Raw genomic sequence first — 18883 nt, forward strand, 5'->3', positions numbered from 1 at the left:
AATGCCATCTCCTCCATGAAGCCTCCTCTGATCCCAGGTAGAACTGGCCTCTCACTCCTGCGTCCTCTGCACTAATGTCATCATGTATATGTGTCTTACCTGCATCTCCATAGGTGCTCAGTAAATGTTAAAGGAATGAAAGACTGTTGTGCATATTTTTAGCTGCCATGACCAACAGAGCAATACTTAGAATCAAGGGTATCCAAAGTTGGGCTTTGGAGATAAGCAGGCCAGGTTTAAAAGTCCCAGCTCCCTACTTACTGCTGCACCTCTGTGAACCTTGCTTCTTCACCTGCAGACAGGGATGATCATAGTACCTGCCACAGGAGTTATGAGGCAGTGTAAAGACTTCACAGAATGCAGAGTTTATAATAAATGTTTAATAAAGGTTGCCTGTTATTTGCTCATATGTCAGTTTGATCTCAGGCTGATTATGATCTTCTCTTTCCTCACTGTTGAACAGAATTAAAAAAAAAAAGTCAGGCCCTGGCATTGGGACGTTATTTACAAGGCAGGCTCTTCTGCACAGGAGGCTGACTTGCCTGCCTTGTCCTGGCCCACCTCGCATGTGCTGTGTCTTCCTGCACAAGCCACGCTCCCCTGGGCTCAGGGTTCCCCACTGTTCTGGGCCTGACTTTTCATAGGGGTGCTTCTTCTTCCTCTTCCACCCTGAGGTGTAGCTTATGACACATGAGCACCTGCCACCTGCCAAGACAGGAGGAAGGTCAAACGTGGGCTGCTGGAGCAGCTGGAACCCTCACTTCAGGGAGGAAACCAAGCAGGGGTTTGAGTGACTTGCCCAAGGTCATGCAGCTGTTAGTTGTTGAGTTGTGATCAGCACCAGGGTCTCTAGTTCCTCCAGTGTCCTTGCATCACTCCAAGCACTCCCCACCCCAACACACACACCCTAAACTGACACTTCCTGGCCATTTTGTGCTTGGATTACACTACCAGGCCCTGGTGGCTGAGTACCTGGACTATCCCTCACTGAGGATTTTAGAGTCTCTCACACCCCAGGGTACTGCTCTTCTGACAATCGATCAGCTCTCTCTTGGCCTTGTGGCAAGGCTGGGAAACACTTAATGCAGGGTGAAAGAATGAGGATCACAAGTACCTGTCACCGTAAGTCACAGTTTCTTTAAAGCTCGATCACGTGCGATAGTGTGGGCATGTTTGCACATCAGTATAATTAAAGCTCACTTTGCACCAGCGGCTGGGCAGATTTGTCCTGTGGGTCCCCCTTCCCACCCTTAGTCCTTCCTGCCTTCTCATTGTCCCTTTCCAGCAGGGCCTTTGCCTCTGAAGGAGGAAGTATAGATGAGGCAAAGCTTCCAGCTGAGACTTCTACAGGCAAGGCCAGGGGCAGCTGCTGTATGTGGAGGGTCCCTCCTGGTGGCCCTGACTCCCCATCACTGGGCAAGGGCCTGGCTTAGATGGCCGGGCTTGGTCTGGCTACAGAGACCCAACTCACCTGAGCACTGTCATTGGTCAGCACAGGCCTGTCTAACCTCCCAGGCTTCCACTCCTCACCTCCCATCCAGCCTGCTCTGAACCAGAAGCACCAAGCCCGCCTCCCTCACCAGTTAATGCTTGTTCTTGCCTGCTGTCTGTCCTTAAGGGCACTTCCCAGAAAGGAGACTAGAAAATACCGTCTGTATTCCAGACAACCACGTGCCTGCTGCAAAGTGAGAGAAAAGGGGAGAACAGATACTGGGGGCAAGTTCTTGGTATGTGCCACGTGGCATATCTAGGATGTTCTCATCATTCAACATCCTGCCTCCTTCACACTGCTCACCTCTCAAAAACCTTCAGTGGAGTGCTCAGTTTATTGTCAAAAACCAAGTTTAGGCAGCTGAAGCCCAGTTCTCCCAGGCTGGTCTCCTTTTACTCACTGGCACCAAAGCCTCTTCTCCCCAGGTGGGTTCACTCACCATTTCCCAGGTGCACCTTGGGTTTTCGTCCACTCTCACGCCCTGGCCCAAAGCACTTCCCCGCCAGCACGCGCCTTCCCCCGCCCGCTTCAGAGGATGCAGCCCTCACCTCACTCCTCACTCGGGTTCGACCCCTTGTGTGAAAGGATGAGGCCTCTGCACGTGCTCAGCCACGGTGACGGTGCCATCCCCTGCCCCGTGCTCTGGCATGATGTTGGTCATCTTTGTCACTTGTGGCCTTGCATGTACTTTTGTGTCTTGATGCCCCAGCTAGACTGTGAGCTCCATGGGAGCAGGGACCGTACCATCCTCGTCTTTGTTCCTCTGTGGTGCTTCACGCAGAGCTTCGTGAACACTCCAGCAGCATCTGTTGCAAGTGAGTGAATAAATGGGTGAGCGAGCGAGGGAGTGATGGGAGGAAAGAGGTGAGGACATGGCTCCCTTCAACCCCATTTTGTTGCCTTGGTGCCCATGGCTTTTTTCTCCTTTTCCCCTTTATCAGGTGGCTCGACTCTTTCATTTTATCTTCTCTTTGGACCTGAGAGAAGGGCAGGTAACCCTGTTGAGAGGTGTGACTAACTCCAAACTGATCCAGTTGGGCAGCGAGGCCAGGCCGCCGGCTCTGCTCACCAGCACGTGGTCTGGATCAGAGGCAGGTGTCCCCCCTGCCTCGGCACCTGCGTGTGCGTGTGTGTTAATCCATGTGGGGCACACGGAGCCAGGCCCCACTTCATCGTCTTTCCAGAGACTCTTATGGTGTGAATTTGGTAGCATCTAACATGTGATTAACTTACTTGGGTTTTTTCTTTTCTTTGTTTAATGCCTGGAGAATGGATTGAATTTGATGATGGATGCTATTGCAGTAGAAATTCTCCTTCTCTGTTTGGTTTGTTAATCCCATTTTGTGTCACAGACAAGGGCCTGGTCCTCATGCAGCATGTCATTGGGAGCCTGCTTGGCTTGGATGTGGCGCATGTATGGCTGTGGAGGCTCACTCCACCAGTGAGGCGGGGAAGGAAGTACTAACTCCTTCTGAATTACCGGTGGGAAATGCGGTTGTGTTGGTGGCTTTGTTATCAATTTCCTGACTCACTAAAACCCTTTGTCTTTATTGTTGTTGTCCTCAGTAGCAGGCATTAGATATTGTGTCAAGTGAGATGGGCTAAACTTCGTGCTTTGCTGGAGCCTTCCCCTGTGACTTGGTGTGTCCCTCTGGAAAAGAGGACCTCATTAAGGGCTCAACACTCATTCAGTTTCTGGAGATACCATGTACTCCTTCTTAGTTCTGTGTTGCTGTTATTGCTGTTTTAATTACTCCTATGTCTTTTTTTTTTTTTTTTTTTTGGTTTAGATGGCATTGGTCAGCATCATGCACACTGTATATTCACAAAATGAGGTCCTCAGGGTGACCTTGAGTGAGTGCTGTGGGTGTTACTGAAAATTAAATTGTACTGATTTTTTAAAGGTAATGCATGTTCTTGGTGCAGAATTATAAAAGGACAAAAGAGAGTGTCCAGTGAAGAGTAACTCTTACTCTTACCCCTGCCTTCTACTGGCATGGTTGTTTACAAAGAAACCACGTAGCCTTTCTGCAGGCATTTCCGCTATTCAGATACATCCCTGGCCATGAACAAGGTATAAGTGGACCCCCATCTCCTTAGCACACAAAACTACAAAGACCTCACTTGGGGTGGATTGAAGTGGCTGCTCTCAGTGGTGACAAATACTAACACACATTCCTTCTTTTTCTACCTGGTTTCTATCTTCACCTACCCAAGTCCTCCACCCACCCAAGTTCAAGCGCAGTCTCCTCTGGGATGCCTTGCCTCTCTGATGTGTGCCTTCTGCCCTGTGCACCCACAGCCCTCTGACACTTCTTATACACTCCTTGCAGATACATCTCAAGGCTTGTTCAGCAGGATCCTCTTTCAGGTCTGGGACCCTGGCTGATGCATCAGGCTGAGGTGGGGATTTCCCACTGTCACGCTTCACCCAGGCGGCAGATCCATAAATGGTCATACGTTCATTCATGCAACTCCTTAACCCCAAATATGTATCAAGTAGAGTGGCAGATGCCAAGGCTGCAATAGTGAATAAAACAGACAATAGCAATATTTAAATATCATTGTGTGGAGTACAAGAGAGAAGTACAGCTCAAAGGCTGTAGTGACAGCATTTACAGGGAACTGGGATGAGTAGAGAAAGCTGCTCTGAGAAGTGCAACCATATTTCATTGAATCTAAAAAGCTGTGGTTTCTGAGATACATCATTATCTTATGTTCCACTAAGAAAGATAATATTGCCAATTAAATTAGGACACAATGTTTTTTCACTTAGAATGTTTATTTATTTATTTATTATTACTATTTTTGAGACAGAGTTTTGCTCTTGTTGTCCAGGCTGGAGTGCAATGGCACGATCTCGGCTCACCTCAACCTCTGCCTCCCGGGTTCAAGCGATTCTCCTGCCTCAGCCTCCAGAGTAGCTGGGATTATAGGCATGCACCACCATGCCCGGCTAATTTTGTATTTTTAGTAGAGATGGAGTTTCTCCATGTTGGACAGGCTGGTCTCAAACTCCCGACCTCAGGTGATCCACTCGCCTTGGCCTTCCAAAGTGCTGGGATTACAGGCATGAGCCACTGTGCCCAGCCAGAATGTTTATTTCTTCTTATTAAAAAGACTCTTAGACATCTTTTTTTTGTCACTTTTATAAATACATTAAAAGGAACACAGCTGGGCACGGTGGCTCACACCTGTTCCAGCACTTTGGGAGACTGAGGTGGGTGGATCACCTGAGGTCAGGAGTTCGAGACCAGCCTGACCAATAGGGTGAAACCCCGTCTCTACTAAAAATACAAAAATTAGCCGGGCGTGGTGGTGGGCACCTGTGATCCCAGCTACTCAGGAGTCTGAGACAGAAGAATCTTTTGAACCTGGGAGGCAGAGGTTGCAGTGAGCCAAGATTGTGCCATTGCACTCCAGCCTGGCTGACAAGAGTGAAACTCCATCTCAAACAAACAACAACAATAACAGAAAAAACAAAAAGAGAGAAAGAAAATAAAAAGGAATGCATTAGCACAATAAGTGGTTAAGATCTCTCTAACCTCACTTTTTCACTTTCAGAGTCTCCTGAATCACTTTTCAGCTCAGCGTGTCAGTATCCACTTATGACCATGCCATATCATTCTCTGTTCCTTCTAGTGTGTTGGGTGATGTCGAGCTGTTGTTTCTGGGATTTTCATTCATGCCAGTTTTGATGCTGCCACTTTCTTGATCATACCAGAAAGTGTCAGTGAGATATGTGTTAGACAACTGAGATTCATATTCCTTTCTCAAACAGTTCTTAAATGGTTTGTTAATTAAACACTCAGGGGCTTCAGTTGTCCAGTTATGCCAGGGAGAATAACAACCAAGTATATCTATGTGTAGGCATTGACAATGATGTCAGGGCAGCAGCAATTGTAAGACCCAGCCCAATTTCAGAGATGAAAAATATGTCTTAAAATTGATGAAAATCTGCTGGGCATGGTGGCTCACGCCTGTAATCCCAGCACTTTGGGAGGCCAAGGCGGGCGGATTACGAGGTCAGGAGATCGAGACCATCCTGGCTAACACAGTGAAACCCCGTCTCTACTAAAAATACAAAAAATTAGCCAGGTGTGGTGGCGGGCGCCTGTTGTCCCAGCTATTCGGGAGGCTGAGGCAGGAGAATGGCGTGAACCTGGGAGGCAGAGCTTGCAGTGAGCCGAGATTGCACCACTGCACTCCAGCCTGGGCGACAGAGTGAGACTCCATCTCAAAAAAAAAAAAAAAAATTGATGAAAATCATTTTCAAGAAGTCTAGGAGTAGGTGGGTGCTGTCATTATTATTCTGGTGACTTAGTGATGTCTTTTTAAATTTTAAAAATAGAGACGGGATCTACCTGTGTTGCCCGGGCTGGTCTTGAACTCCTGGGCTCCAGAAATCCTCCCGCCTCATCCTCCAAAGTGCTGGGATTGCAGGCATGCACCACCAGATGGGCCTTCTTAGAGCTTTTAGTATGATAATGTGGCTCATGGAATTATGGGGAATATGGTATTAATGCTTTCCAAATTTAGAGAATCCAAATTTATTTCCCCAAAGTAGGGAAACCAATTTTGCAGAATACCAATGAACAACTCGTGGTTCTTCCCAGAAGACAATGGTCTAGAATAACAAAGATTCTGCAGAGCAGAGCTGAACTGACAGTGTGGAATGGGGTTTGTGGAAAGTGAATAGGAATGAGATTTTGTGTAGAGACTGAGAAGGGCTGAAAGGTTTACAAAAGAGAGAGGCATGTTGATTTTTTTTTTTTTTTTGAGACGAAGTTTTTGCTCTTGTTGCCCAGGCTGGAGTGCAATGGCATGATCTTGGCTCACTGCAACCTCCACCTCCTGGGTTCAAAAGATTATCCTGCCTCAGCCTCCCAAGTAGCTGGGATTACAGGCGTGCACCACCACACCTGGCTAATTTTGTATTTTTAGTAGAGACGGGGTTTCACCATGTTGGTCAGGCTGGTCTCAAACTCCTGACCTCAAGTGATCCACCTGCCTTGGCCTCCCAAAGTCCTGGGATTACAGGTGTGAACCACTGCGCCCGGTCAGGCATATTGATTTTAACCATGGCAGAGTGTTTTGATGGGCAAGGGCTAATTTGTTTTCAGGAGTCTTGTATCTATGCCACTATAATTTCCTCTGACACAGGCCTAGGTTGATACTGAGCTATTATTATCTCCCTCTCTTTCCTAACCTCTGCAACTGCCAGTGTGATATTGGAGCTAGACTGGCTGGCTTCTGGGAGTTGAATGGAGCACTTTGCTAAAATGAACGTGTACGATGCCTGCTGTTGCTTTCTCTCACATATGTTGCTGAGCGACAGTGAGCAAGAACTGGCAAACTGTGTTGAGGGAATTCGTCCCTGGCCGTTTATCTGGGCTTGGGGTCATGAAGCTCAGGAAGTGACCTTTTCCACCTCTGCTTTCAATAGCAACCTTTGTGTCTTAGGCAGCTTTCAATAGCTTTCAATAGCAACCTTTGTGTCTTAGGCAGCTTTCAATAGCTTTCAATAGCAACCTTTGTATCTTAGGCAGTAGCCACAGCATCAACATCATTATCATCATAGTTGACATTTTTGAAGACTAAATATGCAATGGGCTATGTGATGGATATCTTAAGGATGTAATCTCATTGAATCCGCACCAGCAGCCGGCCATTTGGATCCTCTTCTGCAAATGAAGGTCTTGAGGTGGAGAGAGGTTAAGATCACTCAGCTGTTGAATGACAGGGCTGGAATTTGAATCAAGGCCTGACTCAGGAACTGCTGTTCTCAATCTTCACTTTCTGTAGCTTCTGCTAGGATACTTCTATGTTGTATCTGTACATTTGTCGTTCTCCGCTTTCTCAGAAATCAAACTGTATTTTTGGTGTTTCATGTTAACACCTAGCACCATGTTCTTGCCCATAAAAAGTACTTGGTAGTTGTTGAACAAGTAAAGTAAACGAAGAAATGAGAGGATGAATGAAAGAGTGAGTCAGTGAACAGTTTGCTTGAACACTAACCTAACATTGAGTTACTCACTTATAATTAGCAGAATATTTTCTCACTCATTTCAGAATCAAGTTTTGTTCCTTAGTCATCAAATTTCTTCTAAATTCTAGATGCTGCCTAGAATGTTTCTGCGTAAATTAATCATGGATCATTGGCTGCTGTATTTGAAGGGGTTATATAATGGGTGTCTGGCTGGTCCAGCCTCCATTTTGTTGGCAAAGACCACCCAGCTGTTCCTGCCAAGGACGTGAGACCTTGGACCCTTGCCCAACCATCACTCTAGAGCAGTGTCTGAGGCAACCAGGGTGATTTCTGTCTTTTTTCACATAATATCCTCCAAATACTTCTTGGCCTGGACTTACAATTCTATTTAAATAGTTTTCTTTGTGTTATTGTTGTTGGTTTCCTGGTGACATGGTTTTTATATCTTTGGTAGGTTGGGAACAGATCTAGTTCATATTTTAGTGCATCTTGCTTTTAGTCTGGCACTTCTTTCTTTCTTTTTATTTTTTTGAGACAGGGCCTCACTCTGTTGCCCAGACTAGAGTGCAGTGGTATGATCCCGGCTCACTGCAGGCTCTACCTCTTGGGCTCAGGCGGTCCTCCCACCTCAGTGTCCCGAGTAGCTGGAACTACAGACATATACCACCATGCCCAGCTAGTTTTTAAAATTTTTTGTAGATACAGGGTCTTGCTATGTTGCCCAGGCTGGTCTCGAACTCCTGGACTCAAGCAATCCTCCTGCCTCACCCTCCCAAAGTACTGGGATTACAGGCATGAGCCACCACGCCTGGCCTCTTCTGGCGTTTCTTCTAAACCTGCCTGCAAGCCCCTTTTGTTTCCCCCTCCCCTCTGATGAACTCATTTTGCGTCTGCTCCTTGATCCTATCTGGATTTTTCACTTCAGCGAATTGCTGTGCTTTGTTGGTTCATTTTCATTATTTTTTATATTAAGTAAAATGAAAAAAATCTTCCAAACCCTTCTCTCACCCCTGAAAACCTCTTACTCAACTGTTTTGGCCCTTGCTTATTTCATCAATCCCACCAGCAGCCCTCTTGTCAGCGGCTTGAATTGATTTTGTGCTGATTTGTTGGTTCTGTTATGTCTGTTGTGCAGTATTGTCCCTAAGTCCCCCAGATCTCTGGGACCACTCTTTCCTTCATTATCCAAGTGGCATAGAAAACCTCTCCCATGCCACTGCAGTGCCATGCACCCGAGGGAACCCTGCACACCCTCCAGGCTTTCTTCTTTCTGAAGATGTCTGAGTTCATTGATTTGCCTGGTAGTTACTTGCCTGTCACTTCTTGCTCCAAATCCTAGCCGATTCTCAATTTCCCCAGTCTCCTCCCACTCTCAGGTTTCCATAACCTCTCTCTGCAGCCCCTGAGGCACACTTAAAGCAATGCCACCATCCCTGAGCCTTCACTGTGATCATTTTCACTCTGACACATTCTCTCATCCAGACAGTGAGGAGCTGCTCTTTCGTAAGTAAAATGCATTGATCTTGCTTTCTAAATAAAAGAACAATTCCCCCTGAGATTAATTCTCTGTCTCCCTCAGAATATGAAATGGTTACAACCAGCAGGGTTTTTTAAAATCATTTTTTTCCTTTCTGATTCATTACCTTTTGGGTATTTTATGAAGCTGAAATGCACCAGCAGAAGTAAATGTGCCTCGTAGACAGTAATATGCTATACAAATAAAAGAAATTTCTGTTGTCAAACATTTAGAAAAATATTGTCTGTATTTTGTGTCCTTTGAAAATAATAAGAACTAAGCACATAGAATATTAGGTTTTGATTGCCTGACCAGATTCTCATGTACTGAGAAAAACAGAGATACATGTGGATTTTTATTTATGCAAAGCAAGAGAAGCAGCAGGTGGCCTGGAAGGAGTAGGAGCTGCAGGCAGTAGTCATGCCCTTGGCCCTGGGTCTGTCTGAGGCTCCGGATCATCATCGTATCATCGTATCATCGTATCATCGTATCATCGTAGTGGTGTCTGAGGGTAGGGAGGGAGCCTGGAGCCAAAGGAGCAATTGCTGAGCCCCAGAGGAGGCCCTGGAAAATTCCGGGATTTGACCCTCTCTGTGTTTCCAGCAGCTATGTCTGGGCACCTGCGCCTCAGAGTTGATCCAGGTCTTGATTTCCACCTGGCTGACCATCAGAGCTCCCTCTTGGCCTTTGTCGAGTGTGACCTGTGGAGCAGGACCTCTGACGTGTGCCCCTCCTGTGTTGTATCCAGGGACAGGGTGCCTTATCGGAGAGACTGCGGAGCTTCAGCATGCAGGACCTCACCACCATCAGGGGAGACGGCGCCCCTGCTCCCTCGGGCCCCCCACCACCGGGGTCTGGGCGGGCCAGCGGCAAACACGGCCAGCCTAAGATGTCCAGGAGTGCTTCTGAGAGCGCTAGCAGCTCAGGTAGGTGTCACTTTACTTCCCCTCTTTCCCACTCCTTGGGCCTCGCTTTCATTGAGAGAGGCCCAGTCCGCAGTGTGGCATGCAGCCTGGCCCTGGCCCCACGGACCTGCCACCAACGGGGTGTCCATCAGATCATGCCAGGTCGGCCAAGGGGTGGAGCACCCCTCAGGCCAGGCCAGGAAACCGGCCTGGTGACTGATCAGGGACAGGGCTAGGTCACCTGTACCAAAGGGTCCCCCTTCCTCCATATGATTGTCTGGGGAATTGGGGGTAGTTGGGGGCTAGTGTCTAGGCAAAGCCTGGAGGCAGCAGGCACAACTGGACCTGGGCCCCGGGAGCCTTCTGTGTTGTCTTCTCAGACTCCGGGGAGGCGTACCTGTTGATACCTGAGCGTTGTCTTCTCACCTGGGGCTTACTGCTGTCACGGGCCCTCTTCCCTGCCTGAATATTGCCTGTCCTCTCTCTCACTCTGCTGTCTCCTTCTCATCTCTGACCTCTCATGTACCTCACACCACCCCCAGCCTCTGCATACCAAGGGCCATGCTAGCTCTGAGTTCTTGTTCCTGTGGTGAGCGGGACCTTACAGTAACCACACCTCTGCCTCCAATGTCTGACTCTGGTGTCACACGCCCATCGTGGGATTGCTGGTATTGGGACTGACCTGGGGACCTCGTTAAACATGCAAAGTCCTGGGCCCATCTGCAGAGGCTTCAGTAGGTCTGGGGTGAGACCCAGAAGTGTGATTTCATTGAGATGCAGCCATGTTTGGGACCCCCCAACATCGGATCCACCAGCATGGGTTTCAGGCTCATGGAGGGTGGGGGCACACAGTTTCCCAGGCTGCTCCTTGGGAGGATGCCAGGGGCCTTGGGTCTCAGGGGCTGAGCACAGCAGCTGCCCAGGACTGATGGTGGGGGCGTGGGGGACGGTTCTGGATCACCACTTCTGCCTCGCTGTGGTGAGAGGGGTGGGAATCTATGTCCACAACGTATGTCTGGTGACTGCGTGGCCCTTAAATCTATAAACAGAGATGTCTGGCCACCTGTGACCATGTGCTGTAAGGTGCAGACTGCAGGGGACACCTTGGCCATAAGCCCCATGTCCTGACAGACCCCATCTGATGCCCGGGGGTCTTAGCCATCAACAGGAAGGCATGAGGCCTGCGGCTGCCTGGGAATGGCAACTCATGCTCAGAGCCAAGTGCAGCTCAGGGCTCCGTCCATTTCCTCCCTCTCAGCAGTGTCCCCTTGGCCCTTCACAGGTCTTAAGACTGTGGCTTTTCTGTTGGGAGATGTTTTAACCCTGTCACTGCTGGAAGCAGGGCAGGGTTGGGGAGGTGGAGGCTTGGCTGTGGGGGTGATGGCCACCTCAGGGAGGGGTTACCCCCTGAGGGACCCCCCCGCCCAAGGAATGGAATCCCAAAAGGCCAGACAGGAAATGACCTCAGGGATCTTTCAGTGAAACCCAGTGATTTTACCAGTGAAGAGACGGAGGTCCAGAGAAGGGGACTGTGCAGGGTCACCCATGCTGGGCTGCAGTAGAGCGTGGCCTTCTGACTCCGGAGCCAGTGCCCTTGGTCACTCACTCATCAACCATCCAGGCTTTGTCAAGCATCTACAGCTTCTGATCTGCTGGACACTGCCCCAGAAATAGGGATACAAAACACAGTTAAGTCTCATCTCCACACTGCATCAGCTCATTATCTACCAAGCCTCAGATGAAAGCTGCCCCTTAGATGGAAAAGGGGCCTCAATTCAGTGAAACCCAGAGGGCAGAGAGCAAGAACCAGTGGGGTGAAGTTCGAAGGGGGTAGCCACTTGCTCGCCGCATGACCCGGGCAAGCTGTTTACCCTCTCTGCACCCTAGATTTCTTATCTACACAAGGAATGACACCCCTTTGTAGAGTTGTTGTGAGGCTTCAAATGAAACCAGCCATGTGAAAGTGCTTATGGCCATGCCTGGTGCCAGTACATAGTAGCTATTATCATTGTTCTTTTTGTAATTTGTCTCTCCTGAGAAGGCGCATTGTCATGCTGAAAGTGTCCAGGAGCAGAATGGGCCATCTTGGGAGGTAGTGAGGTCCCTGACATTGGAAGGACACAAGCCAAAGCTGGATGGTCAGGTTTGAGGGAGGGATTCCTGCTTTGGCTAAGGAAGCAGGCCTAGGTGGCCCTGGTGTCCCTTTGCCTCTAAGAGTCTGTGTTGCCATTTTAGAGATGAGCCCAGTGGAGGAAGCAGGCTCAGAGAGGTTGTGCACTGGGCTGAGGCCCCCAGGCCCAGAATCCAGGCCTCCTGCCTAGACCTCCCCTGGTGAATTATTCAGGGAAGCCTCAGACCTGGGAATGCAAGAAGCTGGCAGGGTCTGCAGGGAGATGGCAGTGTCTTCTGGGCCTGGAGTATCTTCCCAGCCCAGCATCAGGTAGAAAAGCGTTTGGGATGATTTGCTTTGGCACTGGCTCTGCCATTCTCCATGAGCAGAGGTGATGACGTCCCCTGCCATGCCCCAGGGAGGCAGTGGGGAGTGTTCTGGCTGTCCCAGGCTGAGAGGACCAGCTGTGCTGCATCATGCCCCAGCCCTCCTCACTGCTGGCCCCCTTGGCCTCAGCACCTATGACCACAGGGGGCAAAGAGGAAAGGTGCAACCCAGCAGGGAGGCCAAGGACAGTGTAGTGCTCTTTCCAGCTGTTCTGGAGCCTAAAATAAAAGCCTTCTCAAAAAGGAAGACAGGAGCTGGGTGTAGTGGTTCACGCCTGTAATCCCAGCACTTTGGGAGGCTGAGGAGGGTGGATCACCAGAGGTCGGGAGTTCAAGACCAGCCTGACCAACATGGAGAAACCCCATCTCTACTAAAAACACAAAATTAGCCAGGCGTGGTGGTGCATGCCTGTAATCCCAGCTACTCATGGAGTAGCTGAGGCAGGAGAATTGCTTGAATCCGGGAGGCGCAGGTTGCAGTGAGATGAGATTGCACCATTGCACTCCAGTCTGGGCAACAAGAGTGAAACTCCATCTTAAGAAAAAAAAAAAAAAAAAAGGAAGACAGGTGAAAGATGGCCTGGGGCATGGATATGGGGCAGAATTTCCTGGGTCAAAGGCTCTTGGACTATCATACCCTGAAGTAAGGTCAACATGCCTAGGAGGAAGTCTGGCAGAGGAAGCCAATTTATACCAGGCTGGTGTACTCTCCCCAGCTCAGCCCCCAGTGTGGGCCTCAGATGCCAGGCCAGATCAGGTAGCAGAAAGGGCCCCAGAAAAGGGGAAGAGGCTAGACTTCATCCTGGCCGGCTGATGCCGGGCCTGTGCAGACACAGCAAATGCAGCACAGCAAGGCATGCTCCTTCCTCCTGAGCCTCACTTCAGCCTCAGAACTTCTCTCAGAACAACCCAGGCAGTCGCTACCATAGATTTGGCCTTGGCACAGAGGACAGACCTGATTCCCTCAGGCTTTCTTCTTTGTAAAAAAGGCTCAATAGTCCCTATTCAGCCTATGTCTTAGGGTTGTGAGGAGAGCAAACCAGAGAATTTGCAAACCCTGGACAGGTGGCAGGAGTTGAAGACAACCTGGAGAGAGGTGGGAGCTGCACCTCGTGGAATTCTCTGCAGCAGCTGGAAGCAACAGATTAAATGTGCACACAATGGAACTTGAAAGCATGATGCCAGGTGAAGAAAAGTGCAAAACAGAATGAGATTTTATCTAACAATTTATGTAAAAAATAAATGCCTATCATGCAAAGTAACAATACAGAATTTATATGAAGAACATGTTCAAACAAAAAGTTGCACATTAAAATATTAAAAGTGACACTCCTTGAGGAGGAAGGAGAATGTGAGTGGGGTGTGGGAATAAAAGTCATGTAAAGGCACATAAAAAGGGTTGCCAGGCGCGGTGACTCACACCTGTAATCCCAGCACTTTGGGAGGCCAAGGCGGGTGGATCACCTGAGGTAGAGAGTTTGAGACCAGCCTGACCAACATAGAGAAACCCTGTCTCTACTAAAAATACAAAAGTAGCCGGGTGTGAAGGTGGGTGCCTGTAATCCCAGCTACTCGGGAGGCTGAGGCTGGAGAATTGCTTGAACCCGGGAGGCAGAGGTTGCGGTGAGCTGAGATCACGCCATTGCACTCCAGCCTGGGCAACAAGAGTGAAACTCTGTCTCATTAAAAAAAAAAAAAAAAAAACTGAAGGGGATCCCATGAACCAGTGTGGACCATTTGCTGTGAGCCAAGAAGGGACATCCATGTGACCTGCATCTTGAGAAAAGGAAGGAAGATGCACACAAACGAGGAAGGGAGGAAGGGGCACAAAGACTGTCCCTGCACGGTCACTCAGCGCTGCAAGCTCCTGGCAGGCAGACAAGGGTTCTGTGCTTCCCTCTGTAAATGCCTACCCAACATACCCACCACACGCCTGGCACACAGAGACCTCTGTATGTGCAGTGAGGACACAGGGTCTAGGAGTTGGAGAAGGGGAAGGAGAGTTCTTTCCTGCTGCTTTCAGCACCCAGGATGGGGCTCGGCAGTGTACTTGGCCTGACCCTCTCTCTTGCCTGGAGTTTTCCTCTTTGCTTAAAGGGTCAGGGCAGGCAGGGACTGACATGGCCCTCCCTGCAGAATGAGCTGGAAGGTGTGTAGTCAGATACCATATGCTGAATGCCTAGCACTGGACACCAGGAAGTGTACAAGAAATGTTGAAAGAATGATCCTGGCCTTCCATGGACTTGGAGTCACTCAGTGAGCATGTATTTAGTGAGCACCTACTCTATGCCAAGGCCCAGATGTGCACCAAGACCAATGGCGTGTACAAGGCAGCAGCCAGTTAGGCCTTTGCAAATGCCCAGATGCGAAGCACTTTGGGGTTCAGAGGTAAGTCTGGGGATGTTTCCTGGAGGACATTCTGAACTGGAAAGCAAAGAGAGGAGGAGGCTTTGGGCAGGGGTGCTTGGAGTTATTTTCCAGAGGGAACTTTGACTCTGTCTCCGGCCTTCCCTAGGGCTGCAGGGTGCAAGGACTGACTTTGTGTGCCAGGTGAGGGTATCTTCTGCACCTGAGCGGAAACTGAATCTGAGATGACTCTTTCCCCACTTTGGTGTCTCTACAGAGACCCACCTTCCTGGGATCCCTATATTGTACACACTGGGATCCCCACACCTCTCCAGGGCCTCCCTGTTTGCCCGGGGCTGGTTCCTGTCCAGTGGGGGATGTCACTGATGGTGCCCCCACCCCATTCCCACAGTGTGTACCTGCTGCTCCACCTGCAGGACCTGGAAAGGTGAGTAAGCAGCCAGCCTCTCCGCAGCGTGCTGGACTCTCACTCGGAAAGAGCTTCTAACCAGGAGTGGGCACCTGACCCTGGGGCTCCCTTTCAGCTGCATGGTCATAGGGAGGGGTCAGGAGGTTAACCCTTTATAACAGCAAACACAGTAGTTTACAGTTCCTGTGGGCTAGAAATCTGGGAGCAGCTTAACTGGGTGGTTCTAGCTCAGGGTCTCTCAAGAGGCTGCAGTCAAGATGTCAGCCTGGGCTGAGTTATCGGAGGGCTTGACGAAACTGGAGGGTCCACTTTCAAGATGGCACTCTTATGGCTGTTGGCTGGGCCTCTCCAAGGCTGCTTAAGAGTCCTTACAACGTGGCAGGTGGCCTGGCCTGGAGTGAGCCATTCAAGAGAGAGAGGGCAGGCAGGAAGCCAGGGTACCTTTTCTGTCCTAGGTTTTGAAGTCACACTCATCACTTCTGCCTTATTCTATTTGTTGGAAGCAAGTCATTAAGCACAGCCCACATTCAAGGGGAGGAGAATTAATCTCCACCTCTTGAAGGGAGGAGCATCAAAGAATGTGTGGAGATATCTTAAAACCACCACAGGGTCACTGGGCAGGGTGGCTCATGCCTGTAATCCCAGAACTTTGGGAGGCAGAAGTGGGAGGATTTCTTAAGCCCAGGAGTTCGAGACCAACCTGGGCAATATAGCAAGAATTAATCTCTGCAATTTAAAAAAAAAAAAAAGCCAGGTGTGCTGGTGTGCACCTGTAGTCCCAACTACTTGAGAGGCTGAGGCAGGAGAATTGCTTGAGCCTGGGAAGTCAAGGTTGCAGTGAGCCATGATCGTGCCATTGCACTCAAGCTGGGTGACAGAGCAAGACCCTGTCTCAAAAAAAAAAAAAAAAAAAAAAAAGCCACAACAGGGTCATACTTCCTTGTGCTCCAGGTAAGGACACAGGAACTTCAGAGGACTAAGGTCCTCTGAAATGATGAAGTCCTGAAGTTCCAGGGGTTTCTGGTCCTGGGGCAGCCAAGGGAGCCCTGTTCCTGCTTTGCCACTTACTTGCTGTGCAACTTTGCGTGAATCACCTAACCGCTGTGAGCTTCAGTTCCTCCTCTTAAAACGGAGATGAGATCCCTGCTTCCTGGCCTCACTGTGCTGTTGTGAAAGTGGCTGTGAAAGGGCCATAATAATCCTGGGAAGGATGATGATGATGATGATGATGATGATGATGATGATGGTGGTGGTGGTGGTGGTGGTGGTGGTGGTGGTGGTGGTGGTGGTGGTGGTGGTGGTGATAGCCTGGAGCATCCAGGAGACCCCAGGGAGAGTGGAGGTCTCCCGGTTCTGGACAGACACTCCTGTTGCTGCCCTCCCAGCGTGTGAGTGATGGCTTGTTGGAGCCACAGCCACCTGGTGGTTGCCATGACCTGCTTCTCCAGTTGCCTAACCTTAAGTAGACACATTAGGGACTAGTGAGGGTCCTGGACTAATCCAGTGCCTCTTTCACACTGCCTGGCTCCCCATAGAGAAGCTGCCTTAGGCTTGGAAGGCAAGAGGGGCTGTGCCTGGCCTGCAGCCTGCTGGCTGGTGTCAGGGGAGGAAGGCAGGCACGCAAGGTGCCTAATATAGCTTTTGCTCCAGTCCTGGTGCCGCGGAGGCATGACATGCCCCTCCCACATCAGCAGTGAGCAAGACAGGAAACTGCATTATGTGACGTGTCCTGTTTTCCCTGCATTGCTTTATTTTTAAGGCTCTCAGTGCTCAGCTTTTTAAGTCCTTTATAGAAGAGCTGGGGATTAGGACAGGCGCAGCGGCTCACGCCTGTAATCCCAGCACTTTGGGAGACCGAGGCAGGCAGATCACCTGAGGTCGGGAGTTCAAGACCAGCCTGACCAACATGGAGAAACCCCATCTCTACTAAAAATATAAAATTAGCCGGGTGAGGTGGCACATGCCTGTAATCCCAGCTACTCGAGAGGCTGAGGCAGGACAATCGCTTGAACCCGGGAGGCAGAGGTTGCAGTGAGCCGATATCATGCCATTGCACTCCAGCCTGGGCAACAAGAGTGAAACTCCATCTAAAAAAAGAAAAAAGCTGGGGATTCTGGAGGCCATAAGGCCAAACTGAACTGACAGAGGAGTCTGAGCAGGGCTGCAGGTGGAGACAAGCGTCCCAGCCCAGCTCTGACTAACCCTGTGTCCCTGTGGGGCCTCCTGGTCCAAGCTGGAAATGAAGGGGCTGCGTTCAGCTGTTTCCAGCACCGGGCACTAGACGCTGGCCTGGTGGACACACTAGTTCATGGGAAATGACCCTGCGGTGCCAGTGGCTCCAGGCAATTGCAGGGATTTCTGTCTATTCACACTGTAGTTTTGAGTCTGCAAATTCTGTGAGCCATTCCAAAAGCCTCTAATTCTGGGAGACTGGCACTTGGGGGTCGGGGAGAGTGGCTGCCCTGTCCTCCATTCTTCCCCTGACACTGCTCTGTGCTGCTCTCAGAAGCCCTTCCCTGCCATGACATCTGGTGGTTTCATGATCAGACACAGTGTTTCCAGTGCATTTCAATAGAGCTGTGGTTGATTGTAGGAACTGAATAGTTCTGGAAGGCTGCATGTGCATAAGAGTGTGTCCAGGATTCAGTGTCCAAGTTCTGGTTCCTTATCCCCGAGCAGGTTGGGAGCTGCTGGGATGGGGGTTGCTGGACAGTGGGAAGCAGGTGAGGCCTGGTGGCGGCCTCAAGACCTGGAAGCCGTTGCCCTAGCCCTTCCTTTCTTGGGCCTCCGCCTCTCCAAGGGCCTCTTAATACCTGTGCCCTGGCTCTCAGGTCTGCATGCAAGGAACCCTTTGATGATTGGCCTACACCATTCCCTCTGAGGCCTTGGGAAAGCCCCTGCACTCTGCAGGCCTCAGTCTCCCCCTCCATGAGGTGTCCCTTGGTCCTCCCAGCTCTGACAGTCTCTACTGGATTGTGCAGTGGTGGCAGATGGTGTTGGGGGAGGTCTGTCTTGCACCTGGGGCTATAGGCTGACTCTTAAGCAGTAAAAGGATTTCACAGTTGTCGGGGACACTTTCCTCCTGGTCCCCTGAAATGTTGTCACAAGGGGCGCTCACTCAGGCCAAAGCCTGGGAAGATTCAAATTACCTCTGGGGCCATGCAGAGCCCCAGGATCCCTCAGCAGACAGGAACATTTTCTAGGAGTTGTAAATTCAGGTCTTAATTCATGATGGGGGTAGGGAAAGGAGGCATTTCGGAGGCTGCTAAATGCCTTTTAGGGCAGTGACAGAGCTTAGAGGCCCCAGCGGCAGCAGCCTCTATTCTAAGCTGCACATCTTAGGTGCCAGAACATTCTCTTCCCATCTTTGCTCTGTTCCTGCCCCATTTGTCAACCGATTCCCTATTGTTTTCTGCATGTCTTTGTCTCTCTTTTTCTGTGTGTCTATTATTATCTCTCTCTCTTTTTTTTTTCTCTGCCTACCTCTATGTCATATAGAACTGAACTCTGGATTACTGCCTGTGTGGTTAGTCATAGAGGTGTCCCTCCCCCCCTTTTAAAATCAAGCATGTAGGACATAATTTTTAAAAGCAGTCATCCTTTTTGTCCTCTCAGAGAGAGAGAGAGAGAGAGAGAATTGCATTTTGAGTGTGGCCTCTGGGCAGTGTCCTTCTGATTAAAGCAGGAGGAGCTACCTGAGGTTTAGAGC

At 49.9% G+C, this 18883-nt stretch overlaps 1 protein-coding gene across 2 annotated transcripts in view; it reads left to right on the forward strand.

Annotated features, from left to right (window-relative positions):
* REEP1 (receptor accessory protein 1) overlaps positions 1-18883 on the forward strand; it is a 124574-nt gene that overhangs the window by 96029 nt on the left and 9662 nt on the right. The window contains exons 6-7 of one of the 2 annotated variants that reach the window (XM_055378206.2): positions 9746-9923; positions 15157-15192. In XM_055378206.2, the coding sequence (XP_055234181.1) occupies positions 9746-9923; positions 15157-15192 (214 nt within the window). The remainder of the gene's footprint in view (positions 1-9745; positions 9924-15156; positions 15193-18883) is intronic. The other variant, XM_055378205.1, reaches the window with a different exon arrangement.

The sequence above is a fragment of the Gorilla gorilla genome, chromosome 12, assembly GCF_029281585.2.
Source record: "Gorilla gorilla gorilla isolate KB3781 chromosome 12, NHGRI_mGorGor1-v2.1_pri, whole genome shotgun sequence".
In the NCBI taxonomy this organism is placed as follows: Eukaryota; Metazoa; Chordata; class Mammalia; order Primates; family Hominidae; genus Gorilla; species Gorilla gorilla.